Source organism: Balaenoptera physalus (genome assembly GCF_965194825.1).
Source record: "Balaenoptera physalus genome assembly, chromosome: 2".
Taxonomy (NCBI): Eukaryota; Metazoa; Chordata; class Mammalia; order Artiodactyla; family Balaenopteridae; genus Balaenoptera; species Balaenoptera physalus.
Window position 1 is genome coordinate 10,800,215 of NC_138883.1, and position 22,284 is coordinate 10,822,498.

The window sequence follows — 22,284 nt, forward strand, 5'->3', positions numbered from 1 at the left end:
CCCCTGCCTGCCATGATTTACAAATGTATAGCACAAAACATTTTACCTTGGCTGACAAATGGCACAGAGCCCTAATCTCACATCTGTAATAACCAAGGAGGCAGTATGGGTTGGTGGTTAACAGCATGATCTCTGACCAGTGCCTGGGTTGGAATCCTTAGTTGTGACCTTTGGCAAGTGAATTACCCTTGATGTGCCTTAGTTTGGACGCACATAGGCACTCACAAAATAGGTGCTATTATTACATTTACTTCTTTCTGTTCCTTACCCCTAGTGGAATAAGTCTCATGAAAAGTGTAGATTTGTCTGTCGTCTTCCCCTGGGTCAGGAGCTCAGTAAATATTTTTTTTTAAAGATTTTTTTGATGTGGACCATTTTTAAAGTCTTTAATGAATTTATTACACTATTTCTTCTGTTTTATGTTTTGGTTTTCTGACCGTGAGGCATGTGGGATCTTATCTCCCCGACCAGGGATCGAACCTGCACTCCCTGCATTGGAAGGCAAAGTCCTAACCACTGGACCGCCAGGGAAGTCCCAGTAAATGTGTTTTGAATGAAAGAATGAATAAGGAGAAAAAAGGGGAAAGTGAGAATCTCAGTGTGAAGCTGGGGGGAAAAGGAGGGGCAGGAAATGAAAGAAGGGGCAGAATCAGGGGTGGAAGAGGCCTCTGCTTGGAATATGCTTGAATGTCCTGGGAAATGAGGCTTTGTCCCTTGTGCAATACAAGGACATGAGGGACCAGACCTAGGACCTGTCTGTCCCCCACCCCCACCCCTGCTTAGCTTTAGGACAACAGCCCCAAACAGCTCAGCAAAAACTGCTCCAGTTTCCCCTGGGATACTGGGTGACACTGTCCATGGGACACAGAGGGGAGAGGTTTTCAGAGCAAGGTTGCAGGAGCCCCTCCTCCACGTCACTTGGTATCCAATCTACTTTCCTGGCAGAATTCAGGGCATGAGGGACATCCCCCTCCTGGAGAAACAGGCCTATTGGTTTCTCTGAATTTCCTGTCACTAGAAGACAGCTAGAAAGACAACCTATGGAACAGTAGAGATTGGTACCATCAGACCACATGTGACATTAAAATCACCACAAACAAGGGTAAGAGACATGGAATCTACTGAGGGGAAAAAAAAAAGAAACCCAATACCCTTTGCATCATTAGAATCCCCAATGTAAAGACAGTTCTTATGAAACAGTTTTTCAAAAGAACTGTCTTTAAAAAGGAACTCAGATTAGAAGAGGTGGTTCCTAAAAAAAGAATTATACATGGCCAATAAATATTTGAAAACGTGTTCAATCTTGTTAATACTAAAAATCATTTTTAAGAGATAACTTTGTGCGTGTGCGTGTGTGCGTGTGTGTGTGTGTGTGTATGTGTGTGTGTGTGTGTATGTGTTCCATGCATCTATTAGTCAGGGTTCGGCTGCAGATAACAGAAGTCAGTCTCGGTAACTTAAGCAGAACAGGTGTTTTGGGTTGTTTTGGTCGTGCAGCGGTCTCCATGGGTCACCGACCATGGGACCGGCCTCTGTCTGGGCGGCCTGATGAGCCTGAGGGCCCTTGGGGTTCTGGGAGCCTGGGTCCCTCAGTGATGACGGCTGGGCAGGGTTTGGGGACCTGGCCCTGCGGGCGCCACCAGCTGAGATCTGCCTCCTTAGCGGGGCCTGGGCACTGGCGGGAGGACCCAGACCGGCTGCTGGACTAAGGCTCCCGGGCAGGGTAACCTGTCTGCACAGGGAACCCCTCCTCTTAGGCAGTGCCTGGACCTCGAAGGGTGAAAGTTGTGCCTTGGGACCTTGCCCTTCCTTGTCAGAACAGAGAATAACATTTGTTGGGTGGAGGCTAACAGGAACATGGTAACCTGACTGTGACCTGACCTCAAGAACAAGGGATGTGACACCAGCAAGTTTGCAACCACTAACCACGCCCCTCCCTCACCTTTCCTATAAAAGGGCTTTGCTGAAAGCTTGGGGAGTTCTGGGTTTTTAAGGCATGAGCCACCCGTCTCCTTGAAGGGCCCTGCAATATACCTTTCTCTGCTCCAAACTGACGTTTTGGTATTGTTTGGCCTCACTGTTTGTCAGGCACACAGACTTGCGTTCCGTAACATGACCTCTTCCTTGGGTTTGATAATTTGCCAAAAGGCTCACAGATCTCACGAAAGCACTTTACTCACCACTACTGATTTATTACAAAGGATATTAAAGGATACAAATGAACAGCCAGATGGAAAAGTACCTATGAGGAAGTTCGGAGCACAGGAAGTGCAGTCCCCGTAGACTTCAGGCACCAGTTGGGCACAGACTTTGCCACCCAGGCTGTTAGGGACACACTGTCAAGTTCCTCCAAGAAATGAGTTAAGCTGTGTCCCATGGTGGCTCCGGGGTGGTGGGGAGGCTCACTCGACCTAAGCTTGGTGAATTCCCCCATTGTCCTTTAGGACTTCCCAAAGTCACCGGACATAGAGACAGTGCGTGGGAAAGGTTTCCCAGATGGTCTGGTGATCCCCACATCGAAAAAAAGATTAACTACCGTGAAGCTGATTTCTCTGCATATAACAAAGGACCCAGTTTAGCTTGATTATTGGAGGCAGCCCGACCTTCCCCAACCATCAGTGAGCAACAGGCGAGGCATGAAAACCTGCGGAAAACAACACCTCCAATACAGGCTGGTTGAGTTATAAATTAAATGCTAAAACGTTTGCGAGGCTCCAGGCACACAGCCAGTACGTAAACAGCCACTGCGCTAAAACCAAAGGAAGAATACAAGAACTTACGTTCCCATACATGAGCTAGAACAGAGCCCCTTCAGAGGAGGTACGGCGGGCTCCACTTGTTGCTCCTGCTCCCTAAGCCCGAGAGGAGGACCTACCTGCGCAGCCTCCTCCACTCACCTTCCGCGCTCTCGGTACCCGGACTGCGAAAGCCCGCCCCGCGCAGCGATTTAAATGCGGGGTCTAGGATGGGGGCGGGACTTCCTTCCCAACGCGCAGGCGTGCGTGAGCGCAAGCCCCTCCCCGGAACTGCGGTGGACGCGGCCGAGGAGGGCTGGTGCAGCAGTGTCTGAGGCGGTTGGTCTGAACCCCTACACGGTGAGTACCGAGGCCGTAGCGGGGCCGAGCCCGGAGCCGGCACCCGAGAGGAGCTGGAGGCGGCCTCCCAGCGCGTGGCTCTCCAGGCCGTTGTGTTCTCGGGACCAGAGAGGGCGGCCGCCGGCCTCGTCAAGCGGCCTGGCCGACCCTGCGCCGGGGGCCCCTCGGTTTCTGTGCTTCGTGAGCCGGTTCGTGCCTGACGCGAGGCGCCAGCGCCGGGCTCCTGGCCGGGTGACAAGAGGAGGCACCCCCACCCCCACCCCGCTTGCTCTCTGGGTCGCAGTCCGCGTCCTCGCCCCCATGTGCCTCCTCCCTTCCCCCCATCGTCGATCCGGGTTGCTTGTGATCGCGGCGTAGCCCGTGCTGGGGGTGAACCTTCGTTGCGCTCTGGGTTGCTTTGCCGGCGGGGCGCCATGCTGAGCGGTTCTGGACGTGCGTCACCTTTTTGTCTTCGCGTGACGATCCAAGGAGACACACACCCTCATCATCCCCATTTTCCAGACGAGGAACTGAGGCTCACAGTGATTAATACGTGCACCCCAGACCCAGCGCTGGCCAGTGACGGGTCCAGATTTGAACCAAGGTTTCCCTTTGTCTTTCCACAGGATCTATTTTTCTCGGCCTTTCTTTTTTTTTTTTTTTTTTTTTTTTTTTTAAATACTACTAGAATTTTTTTTTTTTAAACTTTGGGTTTATTTATTTATTTATTTATTTATTTATGGCTGTGTTGGGTCTTCGTTTCTGTGCGAGGGCTTTCTCTAGTTGCGGCAAGTGGGGGCCACTCTTCATCACGGTGCGCAGGCCTCTCATTATCGCGGCCTCTCTTTTTGCGGAGCACAGGCTCCAGACGCGCAGGCTCAGTAATTGTGGCTCACGGGCCTAGTTGCTCCGCGGCATGTGGGATCTTCCCAGACCAGGGCTCGAACCCGTGTCCCCTGCATTGGCAGGCAGATTCTCATCCACTGTGCCACCAGGGAATCCCTTCTCGGCCTTTCTGAAAGGGGAGAAAGTGGCTCGAGTTCCAGTCTGACGACTTGTGCATAGATCACTTGTTTTTAAATCACTTAAAAGGTAATGAAAAAGCTGGTTGGGTTTTAAGCCATTTGGCAAAGGCCAGAGTGGTGGCAAAGGCATCTGCCCTCTTGGGGCAAGGCTTGAGAAGGAAGAAGGCTCTGTGCACTCTTAATAAAGCTGTCCGCCTCACCCACCCTCCAGCGACCCCCTCAGATTCTTATTCAGCCTTCAAAATGGCTTGGGAGTGGCAGGCTTCACCCACCACGCTTTACAGAATGTTATTTATTGCAGAGAACATTTTGTGACCTAGCTAGTAAACCTCTCCCCCCTTTTAAAAATATGAGAACGCTGAGGTTCAGAGAGGATTAAGCAGGAGCTGCCAAGGGCACACGAGCGGTTGGCATTGGATCTGGAATCCAAACCAGATCTCACTCATATGTCTTTGCCACACCTCCTGTGTCCCCTCTGTTGCAGGCCAGGCTGCCCACTCTGCGGGTACAGTTCTTTCCTTCTTTGATCTTCTCTAGCTGGCATCATCAGCGTTAGAGCCATCTTTGTGTCTTCACTTCTTTGCAGGGCCTGATACTCTGTAGGCTGCTTAGAAACTATGTGTTGCCTCAGAACCCTGTGCTTCTCAGTTGCCAATCTAATGGAACATTTCTCTCCTTTTCAGCAACCATGAAGCTAAAAGAGAAAAAATCGAGGCCAGAGCCACCAAACTATGGCAGAATTCAGAGGAAGGGCATCAAAGTTGTGGGAAAATGGAAGCAGGTGAAGATTGACCCAAATATGTTTGCAAACGGACAGATGGATGACTTGGTGTGCTTTGAGGAACTGACGGATTATCAGTTGGTCTCCTCTGGGGAGAGTTCCTCCCGTCTCTTCTCAAAGGAGGAGCCCAAGAAGAGAAAGTCACAAGCTGTTTCAGAAGGAGAGGAGGAAGGAGAGTCTACCTCCTCAAAGAAGAAGATGAAGTTGAAGAAGAGTAGAGATGTGGAAACTGAAGGAACCAGTGCCCAGAAAGTGTTTGAGGGCAAAGATACTGAGCCAGGGCCCCAGGGAGATGGCACAGTTTGTCCTGATCCAGAGGTAGGGGAGATGGCATCAGAAAGCCCGGCCCAGACGGTTCCAAAAAAGAAGAACAAGAAAGGAAAAAAAAAATCAGAGCCTCCCCAGGGTACTATTCCGAAGGTGCCCAAAAAAGCGAAGACGTGGATGCCTGAAATGCGTGATCACAAGGCAGATGTATCAGCTTGGAAGGATCTGTTTGTACCCAAGCCAGTTCTCCGAGCGCTCAGCTTCCTAGGCTTCTCTGCGCCCACACCAGTCCAAGCTCTGACCTTGGCACCTGCCATTCGTGACAAACTGGACATCCTTGGGGCTGCTGAGACAGGTAAGGGCATCCTTATCTGGCCAGGGCAAGATTGCTTCTGGATTGAGCTGTGGCTGCTAACAGGCTGGTTGGCTGGGAGACGGGAATGTTGGGGGCATGACCACAAAAGCACTGTTGAGTGAAGGTTTTCAGAGGTCGGCTAGCTCTGGGTTGAAAGAGGCCGCTTCCTGATTGGTGCCCTAGGCAGGTCACTTTATTTCTCTGCGCCCTGTAGACCCTATTATAAAATGGAGATAGACAACTACAGTACCTACTTCTTTTGCTATGTGGGTTAAATGTAAGTGCCTACTAAAGTTATACATTTACACAATAGCAAACTAGTAACAAAGAACAATAGTAAACTAAAATTTACACAGTACATTGTAAGTGATCTGTAAATGGTAGTTTTTTTCCAGGTCTTGAGCCTTTTCTGAATGGCTCAGAGGTAAAGAAGGGCTAAGATCAGTCCTCTGGAGAGGTAGATCTTCATTAGTATAAGGAAGAAGTGTCTCATTCGCAAGAGTTGTCCAAAGATAAAAAGGGCTGCGTTGGGAGTTGGTGGGTTTATTGGCCTTGGAAGGATTTGAGTTTGTGATGACCATTGGGTGGATTTGGTAGGCAGATTTGGGCAGGAGGTGACTGTTGGGACTAGGCATTGTTTGAAGATGTCTCATTCCTTGGGCCATCTAAGACTTTGTGAAGCCAGGACAGGTTGACTCACCCTGGGGAGACTCAACTACTGATGGGGGAAGGAGCAATACAAGCCTGGAACTATTAGTCTAACTTGACCAGCAATAACCAATAGAAATATATATGTAATGTGAGCCACATATGTAAGTTAAAATTTCCTAGGAGCCATATTAAAAAAGGTTTTTAGAAAGTGAAAATTAATTTTAACAATATATTTACCCAATTACATAGCATATTTCAGTACTCAATGAATGTAAAATTATTGAGATATTTTACATTCTTATTTTTATACTGTTTTCAGACTCTGATGTGTATTTTCAACTTGCCGCCCATCTCAGTTTAGAGTAACCACATTTTAAGTGTTTGACAGCTGTATGTGGCTAGTGGCTACTATATTGTATGGCATAGAACTGTAACCAAAAGTGGGTCCAGCTGCTCGCCGCTCAAAAGCCAATAAAGAGGCCAGGTTGGTGGAAAGGAAAGTTTGCTTTATTTTGGATGCCGGCAACGGGGGCGGTGGGGGGGGGTGGGGGGTGCTTCTGTCTGAAGGCCGACCCCCCCCATCCAGTGGACAAGGGCTTTTATACATGGAGGGGAGGGGGCCGCATGCGGAAACAGCAGAGTCAGCTGTTGACAGTCATCTTGAAATTGGTCATTGGTGGTCTGACCAGCATCGTCTTCATTGTTTTAAGTACAGTTAATCTTCAGTTCCAGGGTCGGTTTGTTTCCATTCTCTTGAGGCCAGTTCTCGGAATGGCAGCTTATGTCATGGCTACAGTCTGGTCATCATGTAGTTAACTTTTTCCCCCTGGTGGGCGTTTATCTGTAGATTCACAGAGGGTATCTACAAGACAGCTCACAGGATATGGCTCAGAATATTATCTATAGCCCTCGAGAAGGAACTAAAGGTCCTTAGCTATGCTTATTGACTAAACTATTATGATTTGGTCTTGTTGGACTACCTTCCTTTGCTTCTGCATTTTCTCACTTCTCTGATTAAGCTTATTCTTTGGCTGAAGTTTTTCCACAGACAAAGGCAGGCAGAGGACATGGGGGGTGAGGACCATAGGGTCCTGCTCCATTTCACAGCTAGACCATGTAGACCAGCGGTTCCCAACCTTTTTGGCACCAGGGACCGGTTTTGTGGAAGACAGTTTTTCCACAGAAGGGGGTGGGTGGTGGTTTCAGGATGATTCAAGTGCATTACATTTATTGTGCACTTTATTTCTATTATTGTTAGTTACGTTGTGATTTATAATGAAATAATCATATAGTTCACCATAATGTTGACGGGAGGCCGAGCTCAGGGAGTAATTTGAGCAATGGGGAGCGGCTGTAAATACAGATGAAGCTTCGCTAACTCGCCGGCCGCTCACCTCCTGCTGTGCGGCCTGGTTCCTAATGGGCCACAGACCGCTACTGGTCCGTGGCCTGGGGGTTGGGGACCCCTGATCTAGACACTGTGCCTTGGATTTCTGGAAGAGTGGTCAGGAAACTTGAGGTGAGGTCCTGTATAAGAGTCATAAAGATGGAAGAGGGAGGAAACCCCAGGAAAGGGGGATGGAGGTAACAGTAATAGCTTAGAACATTTATTTAATATTTAAAATACATCACGCCCTGTGTTACATGCATGAACTCAGTTTCTCAAATCCACCCTGAGGTAGGTTCCGTTATTATTCCCATTTACTGAAGAGGAAACTCGGCCTCACAGAGGGGAGACAGTGTCCTTAAAACTGCCCCACTGAAAGTGGTAGTGGTTGAATAGTTGTAGACTAGGTCTCTGTGCTGTTAAGCATTCTGCTACACTACTTTGGTATGTGCAGAGAGGCCTGGAAGTCTGTTTCCGGAAGGCAGAGGAGAGATGTGAACCACTGTGGCTAGAGATTGACATTTGGATTTATACCACAGCTCCTATCAGGCTATTTCTATGGAATGCTGTGACTCCACAGGTCCAAGTCTCAAAGACTTTTGGGGCTGTGGGCAAACTGCTGCCAATGCAGATAATGAATATATCCATCACCCCCAAAAGGTGTTTGGGCTCCTTAATAATCCCTGCTTCCCTACCTAGGCTCCCCTCCTTGTTCATCCCCAGGTAACCTCTGATAGTCTTTCTATCGCTATCAATTAGTTTGCATTTTCCAGAATTTTAAAATGGAATCATACAATATGTATTTTGGGGAGGGAGAGTGTCTGCTCTTTAACTCAGCATACTTTGAGATTCAGCCATGTTATTGCAAATACCAATGGTTCATTTCTTTTTATTGATGAGTAGTATTCTACTGTATGGATAGAGTGCAGTTTGTTTATCTATCTGTTGATGGATATAGTTCTGCTCTTCCTAGTTGTGGGCATTTACAAGTAAAACTATCATAAATATTGGTGTATCAGTCTTTGTATGGATATATGCTTTGATTCCTGTTGGGTAAATACCTAGGTGTGGAATGGCTAGGTCTTATGGTAAATGTAACTTTTTAGGAGTTTTCCAAAGTGATGGTACCATTTTACATAATCACCAGGTTATGAGAGTTCAGATTGGTCCATGTCCTTGCCAGTACTTGGTGTGGTCAGTCTTTAATTTGATTTAGACTTTAAAAATTTTAGTGATATTTCCTTGAGGCTTTCATTGGTATTTCCCTAGTGACTGGTTGAGCAGCCTTTTCCAGTGCCTAATTGTATCCATATTATCTTCTTTGGTGGTGTCTGTTTAGTTCTTTTGCCCATGTTTTAATTGGGTTGTGGTTTTCCTATTATTGAATTCATAATATATTCTAGATACACCTCCTTTATCAGATATGTGATGGGCATTTTTTTCTCCCAGTCTGTGGCTTCTTTCTTCATTCTCCTTACAGTGTCTTTCGAAGAGCAGGAGTTATTTATTTTTTTAATTTTTATTTATTTAATTATTTATGGCTGTGTTGGGTCTTCGTTTCTGTGCGAGGGCTTTCTCTAGTTGCGGCAAGTGGGGGCCGCTCTTCATCGCAGTGCGGGGGCCTCTCACTATCGTGGCCTCTCTTGTTGCGGAGCTCAGGCTCCAGACGCGCGGGCTCAGTAATTGTGGCTCACGGGCCTAGTTGCTCCACCGCATGTGGAATCTTCCCAGACCAGGGCTCGAACCCGTGTCCCCTGCATTGGCAGGCAGATTCTCAGCCACTGCGCCACCAGGGAAGCCCAGGAGTTATTTATTTTAATGAAGTTTAAATGATAATTTTTTCTTTTACAGATGTGCTTACCTAAGAATCCTTTGCCTAACACAAGATCACAAAGATTTTCTCCTATATTTTCTTGTAGAAGTGTTACTAGTTTTAGGTTCTGTGTTTCAGTCTGATCCTTCCTGTGTTAACTTTTATGGGGAGAAATACAGCTCAAAGGTTTGGTTTTGTTTTGCATGTGACTATCTAATTATTCCAGCACCATTTGTTGAAAAACTACTCTTTCTCCACTGAATTGCCTTTGCATCTTTTTTGAAAATCAGTGACCATATAGGTGTGGGTCTATTTCTGGAGTCTTTTTGCCATTGATCTATTTGTCTATCTTTAGTGTTTTCCCAATACGTCACTATGTTGGATAGAGTAGCTTTAGAATAAGTCTTAAAATCAGGTAGTTAAGTCCTCCAGTTTTGTCTTTTTAAAAGTTATTTTGGCAATTCTAGGCCCTTGGCGTTTCAAGGTGAATTTTAAAGTCAGTTTTTCAATTTCTACAACAAAGTCAGCTGGTATTCGGATTGGGATTGCATTGGTTATAGAGCCAACTGAGGACGTGACATCTGGACGATATAGAATCTTCCAGTCCATGAATGTGGTATAGCTCTCCATTTTTTTAGGTCTTCAGTTTTCCTTAGCTGTGCTTTGTAGTTTTCAGTGTATGCACATCTATTAGATTTATCCTTAAGTATTTCATATTTTCAATGCTTTTGTAAATGGTAATTTAAGATTTCCTATTTCTGATGCTAATAAATAGAAATCTGCATATTTGTATATTGATCTTGTATCCTGCAACTTGGTACCATCAACTGGTTTCTTGAAGATTATATAGGATTTTCTTCAAAGATGATTATTCATCCAGTCTGGGTGCCTTTTGTTTATTTTTGTCTTATGTATTGCACTGGCTATAACTCCAGTACAGTTGGAATTGAAGTGCTATAGTGGGCATCATTGCTTGATCACTTATTTGCTTCTGCTTGAGGCATTTTAATTTTGGAACCACTTTAAATTCTCAGCTTGAAGTGTTTTGTTTTGTTTGTTTGTTTTTGTCCACACAGATGGTGTGAATACTTGGGCTCCATATACATTCAAAAGCTAGTTTGAAAATGTTCAAGCATAGACAAAAGTTTTAAAGTTTTCTCAAAAACTAAGAAAATTTTCTTTTACTCCCTCCTTCCCCACCAGAGAAAGGTTTTGAGAAAGTATTATATAGATTTTCATTCCTTACCCTTCAATTTTGTGTTCCTTCAGAAGAGCAACACACACACACACACACACACACACACAACTTGCCCATCTCTTTAGGGTTTCATTGTTTGGACATTTGTCTGTAGTTTATTGGTGACCTCAGCCCGCAATGCCAGTCTGTCAGACTTTTCCTCAGACTCCTAATTACAGGTGCCCTCTGGTTGCAGAGCTGTAGGGGTACCGTACCTGTGTAGGGCAGAAGGAGCTTTGGATTGGTCAGGGTGGCACTTGGCTATGTCAGGGTCCCTTATTCCGTGTAAAGGATAGAACCTCAGGCAAAAGTATGTACATCTGTTGATTGACACTGTTTTTTTTTGTTTTTTGTTTGTTTTTTGTTCTGCTTCTAAGGAAGTGGGAAAACCCTTGCCTTTGCCATTCCAATGATTCATGCAGTGCTGCAGTGGCAGGTGAAGAAGAAGCCTATCCCAGCTCTAAGTAACACAGGAGCACCACTTGGGAAGACCAGTAATGAGGCTGAAGTTGAGACAAGATCACCAGGCAGGGCTGGAACTGAGTCTGGAGCTTTGCCTGCTGAGATTGGAATTGAGGGTGAAGCACTGCCCAGTGAGGCTGGAGCGAAGGCTAGAGCACCACCCAGCCAGGCAAGAGCCAAGATTGGAGCTACAGTCTCAAACCAGGTGCTGCCCTCCTGTGATGATGATGATGATGATGATGATGCCGGTGAAGGACCTTCTTCCCTGATCAGGGAGACGCCCATTCCCAAACAGGATGAAAACAAGGAGGACGAGCTTGATGAAGAGCAGACTAGAAAGTTAAAACAAGAATTGGGTGGCAGAATTGCACATCCAAGGCGTCCTCTGCTTGGACTGGTTCTGACTCCCACTCGAGAGCTAGCCGTTCAAGTCAAACAACACATTGATGCTGTGGCCAAGTTTACAGGTGAGGTTTAATTCCGTTTAATAAATGTTGCCTGAAAGGATTCCAGTAGCTGGTGTGGCAGAGGTGAATCAGCTGTGCCCGCCCTCTAGAAGGAACCTTTCTCTTCTGCCAGAGAATTAAGCCCGACAGAAAACTGTTTGAGTGACACATTCTTTATTCTCCCAAGGATAACACATAGCTAATGCTGTTCTAGCTGCATAGGAAATTGGTTTACTTACTGGATACAGTAGGTACTTGGGGCAGTGTTTGGCAAACCACTGTTTGGATTTTTTTTTTTTTTTGTAAATAAAGTGCTGCCACACCCACTTATTTACATATGTCTGTGGTCACTTTTGCATCACCAATGCAGAGTGGAATAGAGGTAGTAATTGTACAGAGACCATTTAGCCCACAGGGCCAAAAATGTTTACTGTTGGCAAAGTTTGCTGACTCCTGCCTTAGGGCATTAGAACTTAACTTTTTCAGGGAATTCTTTGGGAAAGGCTGCAGAGTCAGGGTTTCAATTTTATAGTAAAAGGAGCAGTTACTTATCAAGCTCTGACTGTGTATTACAAGGCACTTTACTAACCGCTTTGCTTGCATGATCCTTTGTGTTCCTTCCATACTGTCTACCTTGTGAAGTCCTCCACTAGAGAGGAGAAGAGAACACTAGCCATCAGAGGAGATTCAGTTTAATTTTAATTGAGGGGCATGGGCAGGAACTCCTAGGGGAGGTGTGTCACAGCTACAAGTTACATCTTTCCCAGCACTGTGGTGCACCACTGCTCATTTTTTCCAGAGCTTTGGATGTCACCATGCCTGGGTTCAAATCCAGCCCTACTGGTGTGGTTGGAGGGGACAGAGTAGAAAAAAATGAGGTTGGGGAAATAGTCAGGGCCTAGATCATAGAAGACCTGGTAAGCCCTCTAGCAATGGCGTCAACAGGGCAAGCCAGCTCTTAGCACCCCCCTGGAGAGGGGAGCTGTGCTGGTGACTGGCAGCCTTTACTAATCTGGGGGCGCCTGTGTCAGCGTTGGAAGAAATGAGCAATCAGTCTGAATAACAGTGTCCCTTTTGTTTTGTGTACCATAGGCATTAAAACTGCGATTTTGGTTGGTGGAATGTCCACACAGAAACAGCAGAGGATGCTGAACCGTCAGCCTGAGATTGTGATTGCCACTCCAGGCCGGCTGTGGGAGCTAGTTAAAGAAAAGCACCCTCATTTGAGCAACCTTCGGCAGCTCAGGTGAGAAACAGTACCTCCCCCTTGCCCCCACCCCCTGTTCTGAAGCGGACCTGAGGTGACATGGTACAGTGTGCAGTGCCTTCTCCCTGTTACAAAGTGCCATGGTGTGGTACTAGCCAGACTTGGGCCTTTAGAAAACCGAGCATGTGTGAGGGAGATTGGTTGAGGGCCCTGGGGGTGGTGGGTGGTAGAGTATGCTGTGGATGACTCCTCTTACCTGCTGCTAACCAGGTGATGTGGGGGGTCTGTCTGGATCCGTAGGTGCCTGGTGGTCGATGAGGCTGACCGCATGGTTGAGAAAGGCCACTTTGCTGAGCTCTCAAAGCTGCTAGAGATGCTCAGTGATTCCCAGTACAACCCAAAGAGACAGACACTTGTTTTTTCGGCCACGCTGACCCTGGTACATCAGGCTCCTGCTCGAATCCTTCACAAGAAGCATGCTAAGAAAATCGACAAAACTGCCAAACTTGACCTCCTCATGCAGAAGATTGGCATGAGGGGCAAGCCCAAGGTCATCGACCTTACAAGAAAGGAGGCCACGGTAGAGACACTGACAGAGACCAAGATCCATTGTGAGACTGATGAGAAAGACTTATATCTGTACTACTTCCTGATGCAGTATCCAGGCCGCACCTTAGTGTTTGCCAACAGTATCTCCTGCATCAAACGCCTCTCTGGGCTCCTCAAAGTCCTGGATATCATGCCACTGACCCTACATGCCTGCATGCACCAGAAGCAGAGGCTCAGAAACCTGGAGCAGTTTGCCCATCTGGAGGAGTAAGTCAGGGCTGTGCACAGATTAGCCATTGGGTCTAGGTTGCCAGGATGGTGGGAAGCTACCTTCTCTCGTGGGAGCCTTATCGGTAGAATGTAGCCTTTTTTTTTTGCACAGCGTGAGGCAGGCTTACTCTCATCTAGTACATTTGGTTGCTGGTAATGCCCAACAGAAACTTCTTTAATAATGAGTAATGGTGACAATAATACCTATTATTATTGAATACTTAACAATAGATTAAGTATTGTGCTTGCATTTTAGATACATTATTACATTCATTCACTTGTAACATCCTTGAGAAGAAGAATAGAGTCATGGTTAAGAGCACAGACTGGAAGCGGACTGCTTGAGATCAAATCCTGGCTGTGTCACTTCTAGCTGGTCAGATTACTTTGTGTTTCAGTTTTCTCATAATCAGTATAATAATAGAAGTTATGGCAGAGGGTTGCTCTGAGGAGTAAGTGAATTTATGCATTTGAAGTGTTCGGAACAGTGCTTGGCACATGGTATGAGCTTGCTAAATGTTAGCTTTAATACTTACCACTTGTCATTATTCTTATTTTATAGATTAAAAAAAGTAAGGTTTAGAAAAGCACTTAAGCTTGCCCAAGGTTTCTCAGCTTGGAAGTGGTAGAGCTGGGCCTCAGACCAGCCTGTCAGACTGCGGAGCTCACGCTGTCGTGTCCATCTGCTCTTGGGCCAGACTGATGGTCAGGGAGGCAGCACGGGGCAGATTGTCAAAATGAGGGCCTGGGAAGCTGGGCTTTAAATTGGCTTCTGCCCACATTGTTTTGTCAGGTTACCGGTTACAGATTAGTTTCAAGAACAAGTGGTTCACTTCCCTCTGAATGTTAGTAAGTAGAGTTAGTGGTTCATTGGATCAGGAGTTGGCAAACTATAGCCCATGGGCCAGATTTGGCTTGTTGCCTGTTTTTATAAGTAAAGTTTTATCGGAACACAGCGAGGCCTATTTATGTATTGTCTATAGCTGTTTTTGTGCTATAATGGCAGAGTTGAGTAATTTCAACAGACATCAGCCACGAAGCCAAAAATAGTTTACTCTCTGGCCCTTGACAGAAAAAGTTTGCTGACCTTGACTTAGAGCGGTGGTTTAATATTTTACAAACTTTAGTTTGCATCATATTCCGCAGCCCTGTCTCAGAGATACAGGAAGTGGGGACCCTGAAGGGCCTAAAATCTTAAGTTTTTAAGACATAGGTCAGGTGCTTTTGACTCCCCTCAAACTACACATACATTAAGAAACATCACCCAGTACATATTATTGAGTGCTTGCTGTGAACCTGGCACTGTTCTAGGGGCTGGTAATAGAATAGTGAGTAGTGCAAAGTCCCTGCTGTCATGGAGTTTACATCCCAGGGGAGGGAGGTAATAAACTGAAAAGTAAGTATGCAGTTCGTCAAGTGGTGCTAAGTGCTAAGAAGTAAAGTTGTATAGGGAGTTGTGCAGACTGTGGGTGTGTGGTCTGGGAGGCTTTTCTCATAAGGTGAGATTTGAGCAGAGAGTAGAAGAAAGTAAGGAAATGTGAATATCTGAGGAAGACCTTTATGGCCTAAGGTGCACTAAGTGCACAGGCTGGGAGGCAAGAGCAGGTTTGGCATGTTTGAGGAAGAGTGAGGAGAGCAAGGACGCCTGTGCGACTGGAGGGAATTAAGTGGGAGGGTGATAGGAGATGAGGTCACCGACCTAGAGTATGGCCCCATTTAATGCACTTGAGGTAGTCTTTATTATTGCAGAGTGTGGCTTGTCGATTGCGGCCAGTGAAATCCAGGTTTGGATCCTGGCTGCACAACTGAATAGCCATATATATACCTTGGGAAGTTAATCTCTCTGAGCCTCAGCTTCTTTATCTGTCAAAGGGACATATGTAATAGTATTGTCTCATAGAGTGTTTGTAAGGATTGTCGTGTTTAGAGTACTCAGTGGTAAGAATTTGATTAATGATAGCCGTTAGTTATTATTAATGAGCTTTCTCTCTCCACCACAGTTGTGTTCTCCTGGCAACAGATGTGGCAGCTCGGGGCCTGGATATTCCTAAAGTCCAGCATGTCATCCATTACCAGGTAGGGACATCAGGGAATTTGTAGGCATCTCCCAACATTGAGTGGGGAATTTTTAAAGCAAGGGTTGAGGGAGGAGGAATTGTTGGTCCCAAGGCCTCATGCAACAGAGAATCCCACGAGCATCTAGTGACCAACTGGCTGCTGCCACTTTTGGAACACTGTGGTGAGAGTTATTCTCCAAAACCTCTTGACACTGTCTGATGTCAAATATCAGATAGCCCCTTTCCTTTTGACTTGGGCAGGCTACTTAATATTGGCAGGTTAGAGTCTTAATTTCTTCCATGAAATGGGCATAATAAGTTTAGCATGTAAAATGATTACCCTGCTTGTAGAGAAATAAGAGTGTGGTAATTAAGTCCTGCCTGGGCTTAAATCCCAGCTGTGTACCCTTGAGCAAGTTACTTAGTGTCTTTGTGCCTCAGTTTTTTCATTTGTTAAATGGCAGTTATTACAGTAGCGATTTCTTAAGTTCTTATTAAGGTGAAATAAGTTATTACGTGTGAGGAGTTTAGAAAGCCAGGTGGCACTTCCTAAATGTTAGCTGCTGTTGATCCTGACATTAATATCAGCACATGTACCTGGTAAAGATTAGCGTAGAGTGGCGGTTAGGCATATGGGCTCCGGGACCACACTTCCAGTGTTTGAATGCTTCTTGGCTGCTGCTTAGTGGGTGAGCTTTCAGCCTGTTAAGTAGTATGTCTGGTTTCAGTGTCATCGTTTGTAAATTGGGAGTAATAACGCTACCTACGCCATAGGGTAATCACCGAATTAAACGAGCTAATGCTGACGGATCGCCTAGCGAGTGTAAGTACTCAAAAAATGGGAGCTATTCTGGCAAGATTATTTCCCCTTTAAATCCTTCATGCTTTTAACCATCTTTGAGGGTGCCAATTCAGTTTAACAAATCTTTATTCTTCCTCTTTTTGGGAAAGAGTCTGGGTCAGTCTCCAGGAAATATCCAGATGAACAAAATACCGTTCTAGCCCCTAAGAAGTATCACATCCACCAGAGGACGTGAGATGACCATACCCATAATTTAAGGCAGAAGATATCAGAAAGTTGCTAAATAAAATCGGAGAGAGAGATAACTGCTAGTTTGGGAGGTTAGGAGGTTGGAAAGTGCTTTCTAAAAGGTGCTTGGCATTTAAGGATGGAGAGGATTTGGGCATGTAGAGGTAGAGAAGGAAGGAGGAGAAGGAGAAAACATGTGGAAGTGGGCAGCTGACAGGGAGTGAGAAGAAGGGGGTGTATGTTAGAAGAGGAAAGTGAAGAATGGCATGATTTCCAGCACCATTATGAACCACTGATGATCGTGCTTGGAGCACTGCATTGGAAAAGATACGGAGCCTTACTGCGGCTCAGTGGAGAAGACTGTTCTTGATTAGTGGTGTGTGCCACGGGCGTGGGAAGGGAGGGGTTGTCAGCTCCCGTGCCACGTTATGTGTGGATAATATGCCCAGTTCTGATTGGAGTAGAGGCAGCATGGCCCAGGCGTTAGCGTGGTCTTTGGAGCTGGACTGCTTCATTTCGAATCCTGGCTCCACCATTTAGTTGGGTAACTTAGGGGAAATTGCTTAAGATCTGTGTTTTTCAGTTTCCCGGTCTATAATATGGATAATCGTGAAAGCATCTATTTCATGTTATTATTGTTGAGGGATAAATGGGGTAGTAATACATGCAGAGTGCTTAGAATTGCCTGGCACATTGTAATTATTTAATAAATGTTGGTTATGATTATCATCATCAGTCATCCATGCAGAGTTAATGAAGAACCATTAAGAGTTTCTTTAGGTAGAGGGGTTATTATGGTCAGAGCTTTGACTCAGGAAGATGACACTGGCAGCTTTGGGTTGGGTCAGGGGGGCGGTGGCAGGACTGGAGACCAAATAAGAAGCGACTGCCGTTGTCCAGTTGAATGGTCATGAGGACCTGAACCAGGGCAGGGGGCATGGGAGGGCAGAGCCTGCACAGTGAATGGGCTAAACCTGGGGACAGTTTGGATGTGGGACTTAGGGAGAAGGGCTGGATCTGTCCACAGTGCTGGAGAGGTTTCTAGCTGCCTGGCGGAGAGGGAGGAGGGTCCAGCCTTGGGTTGTTGGCCTTGAGGGGAAGAGCAGTGCTTGGTGACAGCTACGATGACCTCCCAGTTCCTCCTTGGCAGGTCCCTCGTACCTCGGAGATTTATGTCCACCGAAGCGGTCGAACTGCTCGTGCCGCCAGTGAAGGCCTCAGCCTGATGCTGGTTGGGCCTGAGGACGTGATCAACTTTAAGAAGATCTACAGAACCCTTAAGAAAGATGAGGACATCCCACTGTTCCCTGTGCAGACAAAGTACATGGATGCAGTCAAGGTAAAAAGAAAAGTTAGAAGCCCAGTGCTAATGAGTGGAGGGATTGTGCTGCTCCGTCCCTTTGCTGTGAGATTCTTGCAGTACCACCCTTGGAAACTAATTAGTAGTTCTGCCAATAGCTAAGCAGGGAGATTTGTAAAAAAAAAATAAATAAATAAGAAATGGGTGGAGGGGCACCGTGTGTGGCAGAAGGGAGGATAGGGTGAGTGGCCAGAGAGTGAGTTTTCTTCATGAACCCTTCCTTCACTCTGCCCCTGAAACCTCCACCATCACCCCCCGTACCCCGCCCCCCATGGACAAGGGCGGTGAGCATGGCTGTCTGGACATGCCATTGGATGGGTGGTTGTAGGGAGTGAGGTCAGTGTGTCTTGCTGAGGCAGAAACTAAAGGTGTGTCACATCCCTGAAGCAGATGCCTGTAATTCCTACCTTCGGGGTTTTATTTTTAACTCAATAAACATTCACTGAGTGGGTGCTGCTTATTATGGGCTGCAGCGTGTCAGGCACCAAAACAGGGTGGGTTCTCTTCCATAGAAATCCACTGGCTTGTGAGGCAGGTTGGGTCCAGGCTGAAGTTCAGGTACAAATGGAGCTCTGTGGACTGGTGGGTATATGGTAACATTGGTAGGAGATTTAGTTTCCTCCAAGCCTCTTGCAGGCAGAGGTGTGAAGAGGTGAAGAAGGGATGGAATTCCAGGAATTGGGGGAGCAAAAAGCAAGGAATGGTTCAAGTTCTGTTGGCTCCTCTGGCTCAAAAGGAATGTTAGCTGTGTGGGGAAATATGGTGGGAGATGAGATGGAACGGTGGAGAATGCAGAGAGGATTAGGAGCCACTCCGGCTTCCCGTGGCTCTTCTCCCCTACATCACAAGATCTTTCCCATCTTCCTGGTGTATCCTGTCGCTGCGGTCTGAACCCAGAACCCAGGAGAAGGAGAACTGAAGTGTTTTTGGCAGAGGACAGTGTGGAAGAGGGGGATGGCAGTTCTGTGCCAGTTCTGTGTTGTCCCTGTGAGTGAGAGCGGGGCCCTAACTGAGGGCTCTCGGGGTGTCTCCAGGTCTCAGCTCAGCTATGGAAGCCAGCTGCGGTGTCTGGGGAAACAGTTCCCTTTGACACGTGTAGGTCGGGAGTCTGACCGAGGTGGGCTGCCAAGAAGAGGGGCTGTTCGAGCTGGTTTGGCAAGCCGGCTCTTGTGGTTCATGTGTACACGCTCACAAGTAGCAGTTGCCCTGTGCGCTTTAATCAGGAACCAAAGCAAATGCATTTCGATGGGAGCTGAGGTGCATCTCACTGAACACTGATCTCAAGAGCTTTTTTAAAAACACAACTTAAATGAGACTTTTCTCCCCAGAGCCCTGAATCCTCTGTCAGATGAATACTTTCTGTTCCTTTCCCCTAGGAGCGAATCCGTTTAGCTCGACAGATTGAAAAAGCTGAGTATCGCAACTTCCAGGCTTGTCTGCACAACTCTTGGATTGAGCAGGCAGCAGCTGCCCTTGAGATCGAGCTGGAAGAGGAAATGTATAAGGGTAAGGGGCAAGATGGACTTGAGGAAGGGTTCATTCAGCTTCTATCTTTCGTTTTTCCCTTCAACTTCTGTCTGTTGGAACCTCCCCACCACCATGGGTCCTATCAAAATTGCCAAGACCCCTTTTCCTTCTTTGTGACAGGCCCTAATCTCAGATGAGCCTAAAGCCCTCAGCCTTTGTCTCCTTCTGCCATCGTTTGTCTGGAGCCTATAGCTCCATCCCTCATGTGGAGAGGCAGTGGAGTACGGTGATGTCAGGGCCGGTTCTGCGGCCAGACTGCGTGTGTTTGACTGCTGCCTCATCCCTTAACTAGCTATGTGACCGGGTCAAGTTACTTAACCTCTCTGTTGTACCTAGGCTGTCCTCATTTATAAAACACAGGTCATAAAGTACCTACCTACCTCGTGGGGTTGCAAAGATGGCTTGAGTTACTGAGTATAAAGTGCTGATAACGGTGCCTGGCAAATAGAAAGTATTGGGCACATTTTAAGTTATTTATTGCCACCTGTCTTCCAAGCTGACAAAGCACTTCTGTCGTCATCTCAGTTGATCTTCTCCAGTCTCATGATGTAAACAGAGCAGGAATTGTTCTTACATTTGGGAACTAGAGGCTCACAGAAGCGATTTGTACAGGGAAGCAGCTCCAGCACCAGGTGTTGACTGAGCCCCTGCTCCGAACCTAGGCCAGAGACTAAGGATTCAGGGATGAATCTGTGTGGTCCTTGCTCTGGGAAAGCTCCTGACTCTAAGAAGTGGTAGAACCACATCTAGAACTAACAGCAGAATTAGGTCCCGTGCTCTTTCCACCCCACAAGTGGGCAGCTCAGCTGAGGTGTTGGCATCTCGGTGCCAAAGCCAACAAATTCAGAGGCAGGCTTAACTGCTCTCTGCTCAGCATGGAAGCCAGGAACCAAATCACTAGGCTCGATGACAGTCAGTGGTCCTCCTGGTAGCTCAGGCTTGGGGCTAGGGCTGTGATGTGAGGCCCTGGCTTCCCTTCCTGAGGCCAGGCTGGCATGGAGCCCTCTGGCCGTGTCCGCCTCTGCAGGTGCAGTTACAGTGCTGGCGGGGAGATGCAGGGGACCCCTGCATGGGTGGCTTTCACTGTCTCCTGAGGGGTTTGTAGCTGTCCAGTCACCAAATTCCAGGCAACCAGTGGGTGCGTCATAGGAAGAAAAGTGATATTCGGGTCAGGAGACTGGGGTACTAATCTCAATTTGACAGCTAGCTCTGTGACCTTCGGCAAGTGACCTGGATTTCCTCAACTGTAAAATAAAGATAATTCCTGTCTTAGAGGGTTTTTTGGAGGAGTAAAGGACAGCGTGGCCCTGAGTGGTTCTCCTAAACCGTGTTGGAAGTTAGCCAACACTAGTTTCTGCAGAGAGCTTTCCTCCCCAAGAGTCCCAAAACATTTCTCATCACAAGTATTATCCATCAAGGGACACAGAATGCTCCTACAAGTCATAGTAAACATGATCTATTTTGAATTGTGTTTCTAGGAGGAAAAGCTGACCAGCAAGAAGAGCGTCGGCGACAAAAGCAGACGAAAGTTCTGAAGAAGGAGCTGCGCCATTTACTCTCCCAACCATTGTTTAAAGATGACCTGAAAACCAAGTATCCCACTCAGTCTGGCAAGCTGCCCAAGCTCGTGTCCGCCCCAAGAAATGGTGAGTCTGCGCTGAGCTGCCTCTCCAAACAGAAGAAGAAGAAAAAGAAGCAGCCAGAAGAGCGGCAGCAGGAACAGCCGCAGCCAAGCACAAGTGCAAACTAACCGCCCCCCCGGTCAGCGTCTGCTGGTGACCGCACGTTGTGTCTGTGTTCTCTGGTTGTACGGAAAACCTTCGCACCTTTGACTTCACTCCACTGTCAGCCCCAGTTACAAAACTCTCCCTCTCTTCCACACCACCTCCCGTAGCAGGAGAGACCTCATGCAGATCTGTGTTGTTTCACAGTAAGAATTCTATGTAGCAGCTTATATATTTCTGCATTCCAGTGTTTACAGGCTTCTTGTATGGTTAACTTGATTTCCTCAATTAAAAACAATGGTCAGAACCAGCTCACGTTCTTGAGTTTTTAGCCAGGATATGGGGGACACCGTCATAGTCCTCTGGCTGCAGGATGCACGCGGGGTGCGTCTCACTCCGCTGCACGGCGTGGATAGAGCGAGAGGCTGGTGAGCTTCACAGATCACTGTAAAGTCATTTCTGCCTGGGTCCCCAACGTGTGTTCCCGTTTTTCTCCACAGCAGAATCCTAGCAGCTCCTTAGCTCTGCCTCACAGCTGCTGTCTTGTCTTAGCCTCGCTGGGAGGTGGGCAGGGAAGAGATTGCCGTCCTCGGCTTCCAAGAGAACACAGCTTCCGTGACATCACAGAGCCACGTGTAGGGAAGCCAGGAGCAGTCTGCTGAGTCTGGCTGTGAGGCACCTGGGATCCGGCCCTGGCCAGTCTCTCCAGCCTCGTCTCTGCTCCCTTCCTCTGTGTGACGGAACTGGTTGCTGCCCGCGGTCTCACGCCCCCATCCTTTTGCCCTGAGCCTTTGTCCAGGCTTTTCCTTGGCCTGTTTGCCTTTTCCTGCCCCTGAGCGCTGCTGGCCCCTGAGACCCAGGAGGTGAGGTGTCCTCTCGTGAGCTCCCACGGTACCCAGGCTCACCCTCTTCACAGCACTTGCCACGCCGGCCTCCGGCACCTTGCTGAGCTCCCTGCGGGCAGAAGCTGCTTATTACTCCTTGCAGCCCTTGCGCTTAGACCAGGGCCTGGTGTAAGTATGTGCTGAGGGAACGCGAGACCTCCCGGCACCACCGCAGCTT

The 22,284-nt window shown here is 47.3% G+C and overlaps 1 protein-coding gene across 4 annotated transcripts; it reads left to right on the forward strand.

Annotated features, from left to right (window-relative positions):
- The first annotated feature begins 2,977 nt into the window (after nt 1–2,977).
- On the forward strand, nt 2,978–21,532 carry DDX24 (DEAD-box helicase 24). Of its 4 annotated transcripts, none has more exons than XM_082449199.1 (9): nt 2,978–3,095; nt 4,783–5,502; nt 10,968–11,519; nt 12,591–12,744; nt 13,006–13,521; nt 15,525–15,600; nt 17,762–17,950; nt 19,348–19,477; nt 20,977–21,532. In XM_082449199.1, exons 2-9 carry the CDS (start codon nt 4,788–4,790, stop codon nt 21,246–21,248), a joined length of 2,604 nt encoding a protein of 867 aa, XP_082305325.1. In that variant the 5' UTR covers nt 2,978–3,095; nt 4,783–4,787; the 3' UTR covers nt 21,249–21,532. The 4 variants fall into 4 exon arrangements, 3 of the variants coding, with proteins under 3 accessions (XP_082305325.1, XP_082305324.1, XP_082305326.1); XM_082449198.1 differs by lacking the exon at nt 2,978–3,095 and adding an exon at nt 4,078–4,166; XR_014260441.1 differs by lacking the exons at nt 2,978–3,095; nt 20,977–21,532 and adding an exon at nt 4,078–4,166 and having other exon boundaries at nt 17,748–17,950.
- Nucleotides 21,533–22,284: the final 752 nt, after the last annotated feature.

Bases quoted from the DNA above. Each gene is read 5' to 3' on its own strand.
- DDX24 (XM_082449199.1), top strand. From the start codon at position 4,788: ATGAAGCTAAAAGAGAAAAAATCGAGGCCAGAGCCACCAAACTATGGC. The intron at 12,745-13,005 runs GTGAGAAACAGT...CTGGATCCGTAG, and splicing joins AGCAACCTTCGGCAGCTCAG to GTGCCTGGTGGTCGATGAGG. The intron at 13,522-15,524 runs GTAAGTCAGGGC...TCTCCACCACAG, and splicing joins CAGTTTGCCCATCTGGAGGA to TTGTGTTCTCCTGGCAACAG.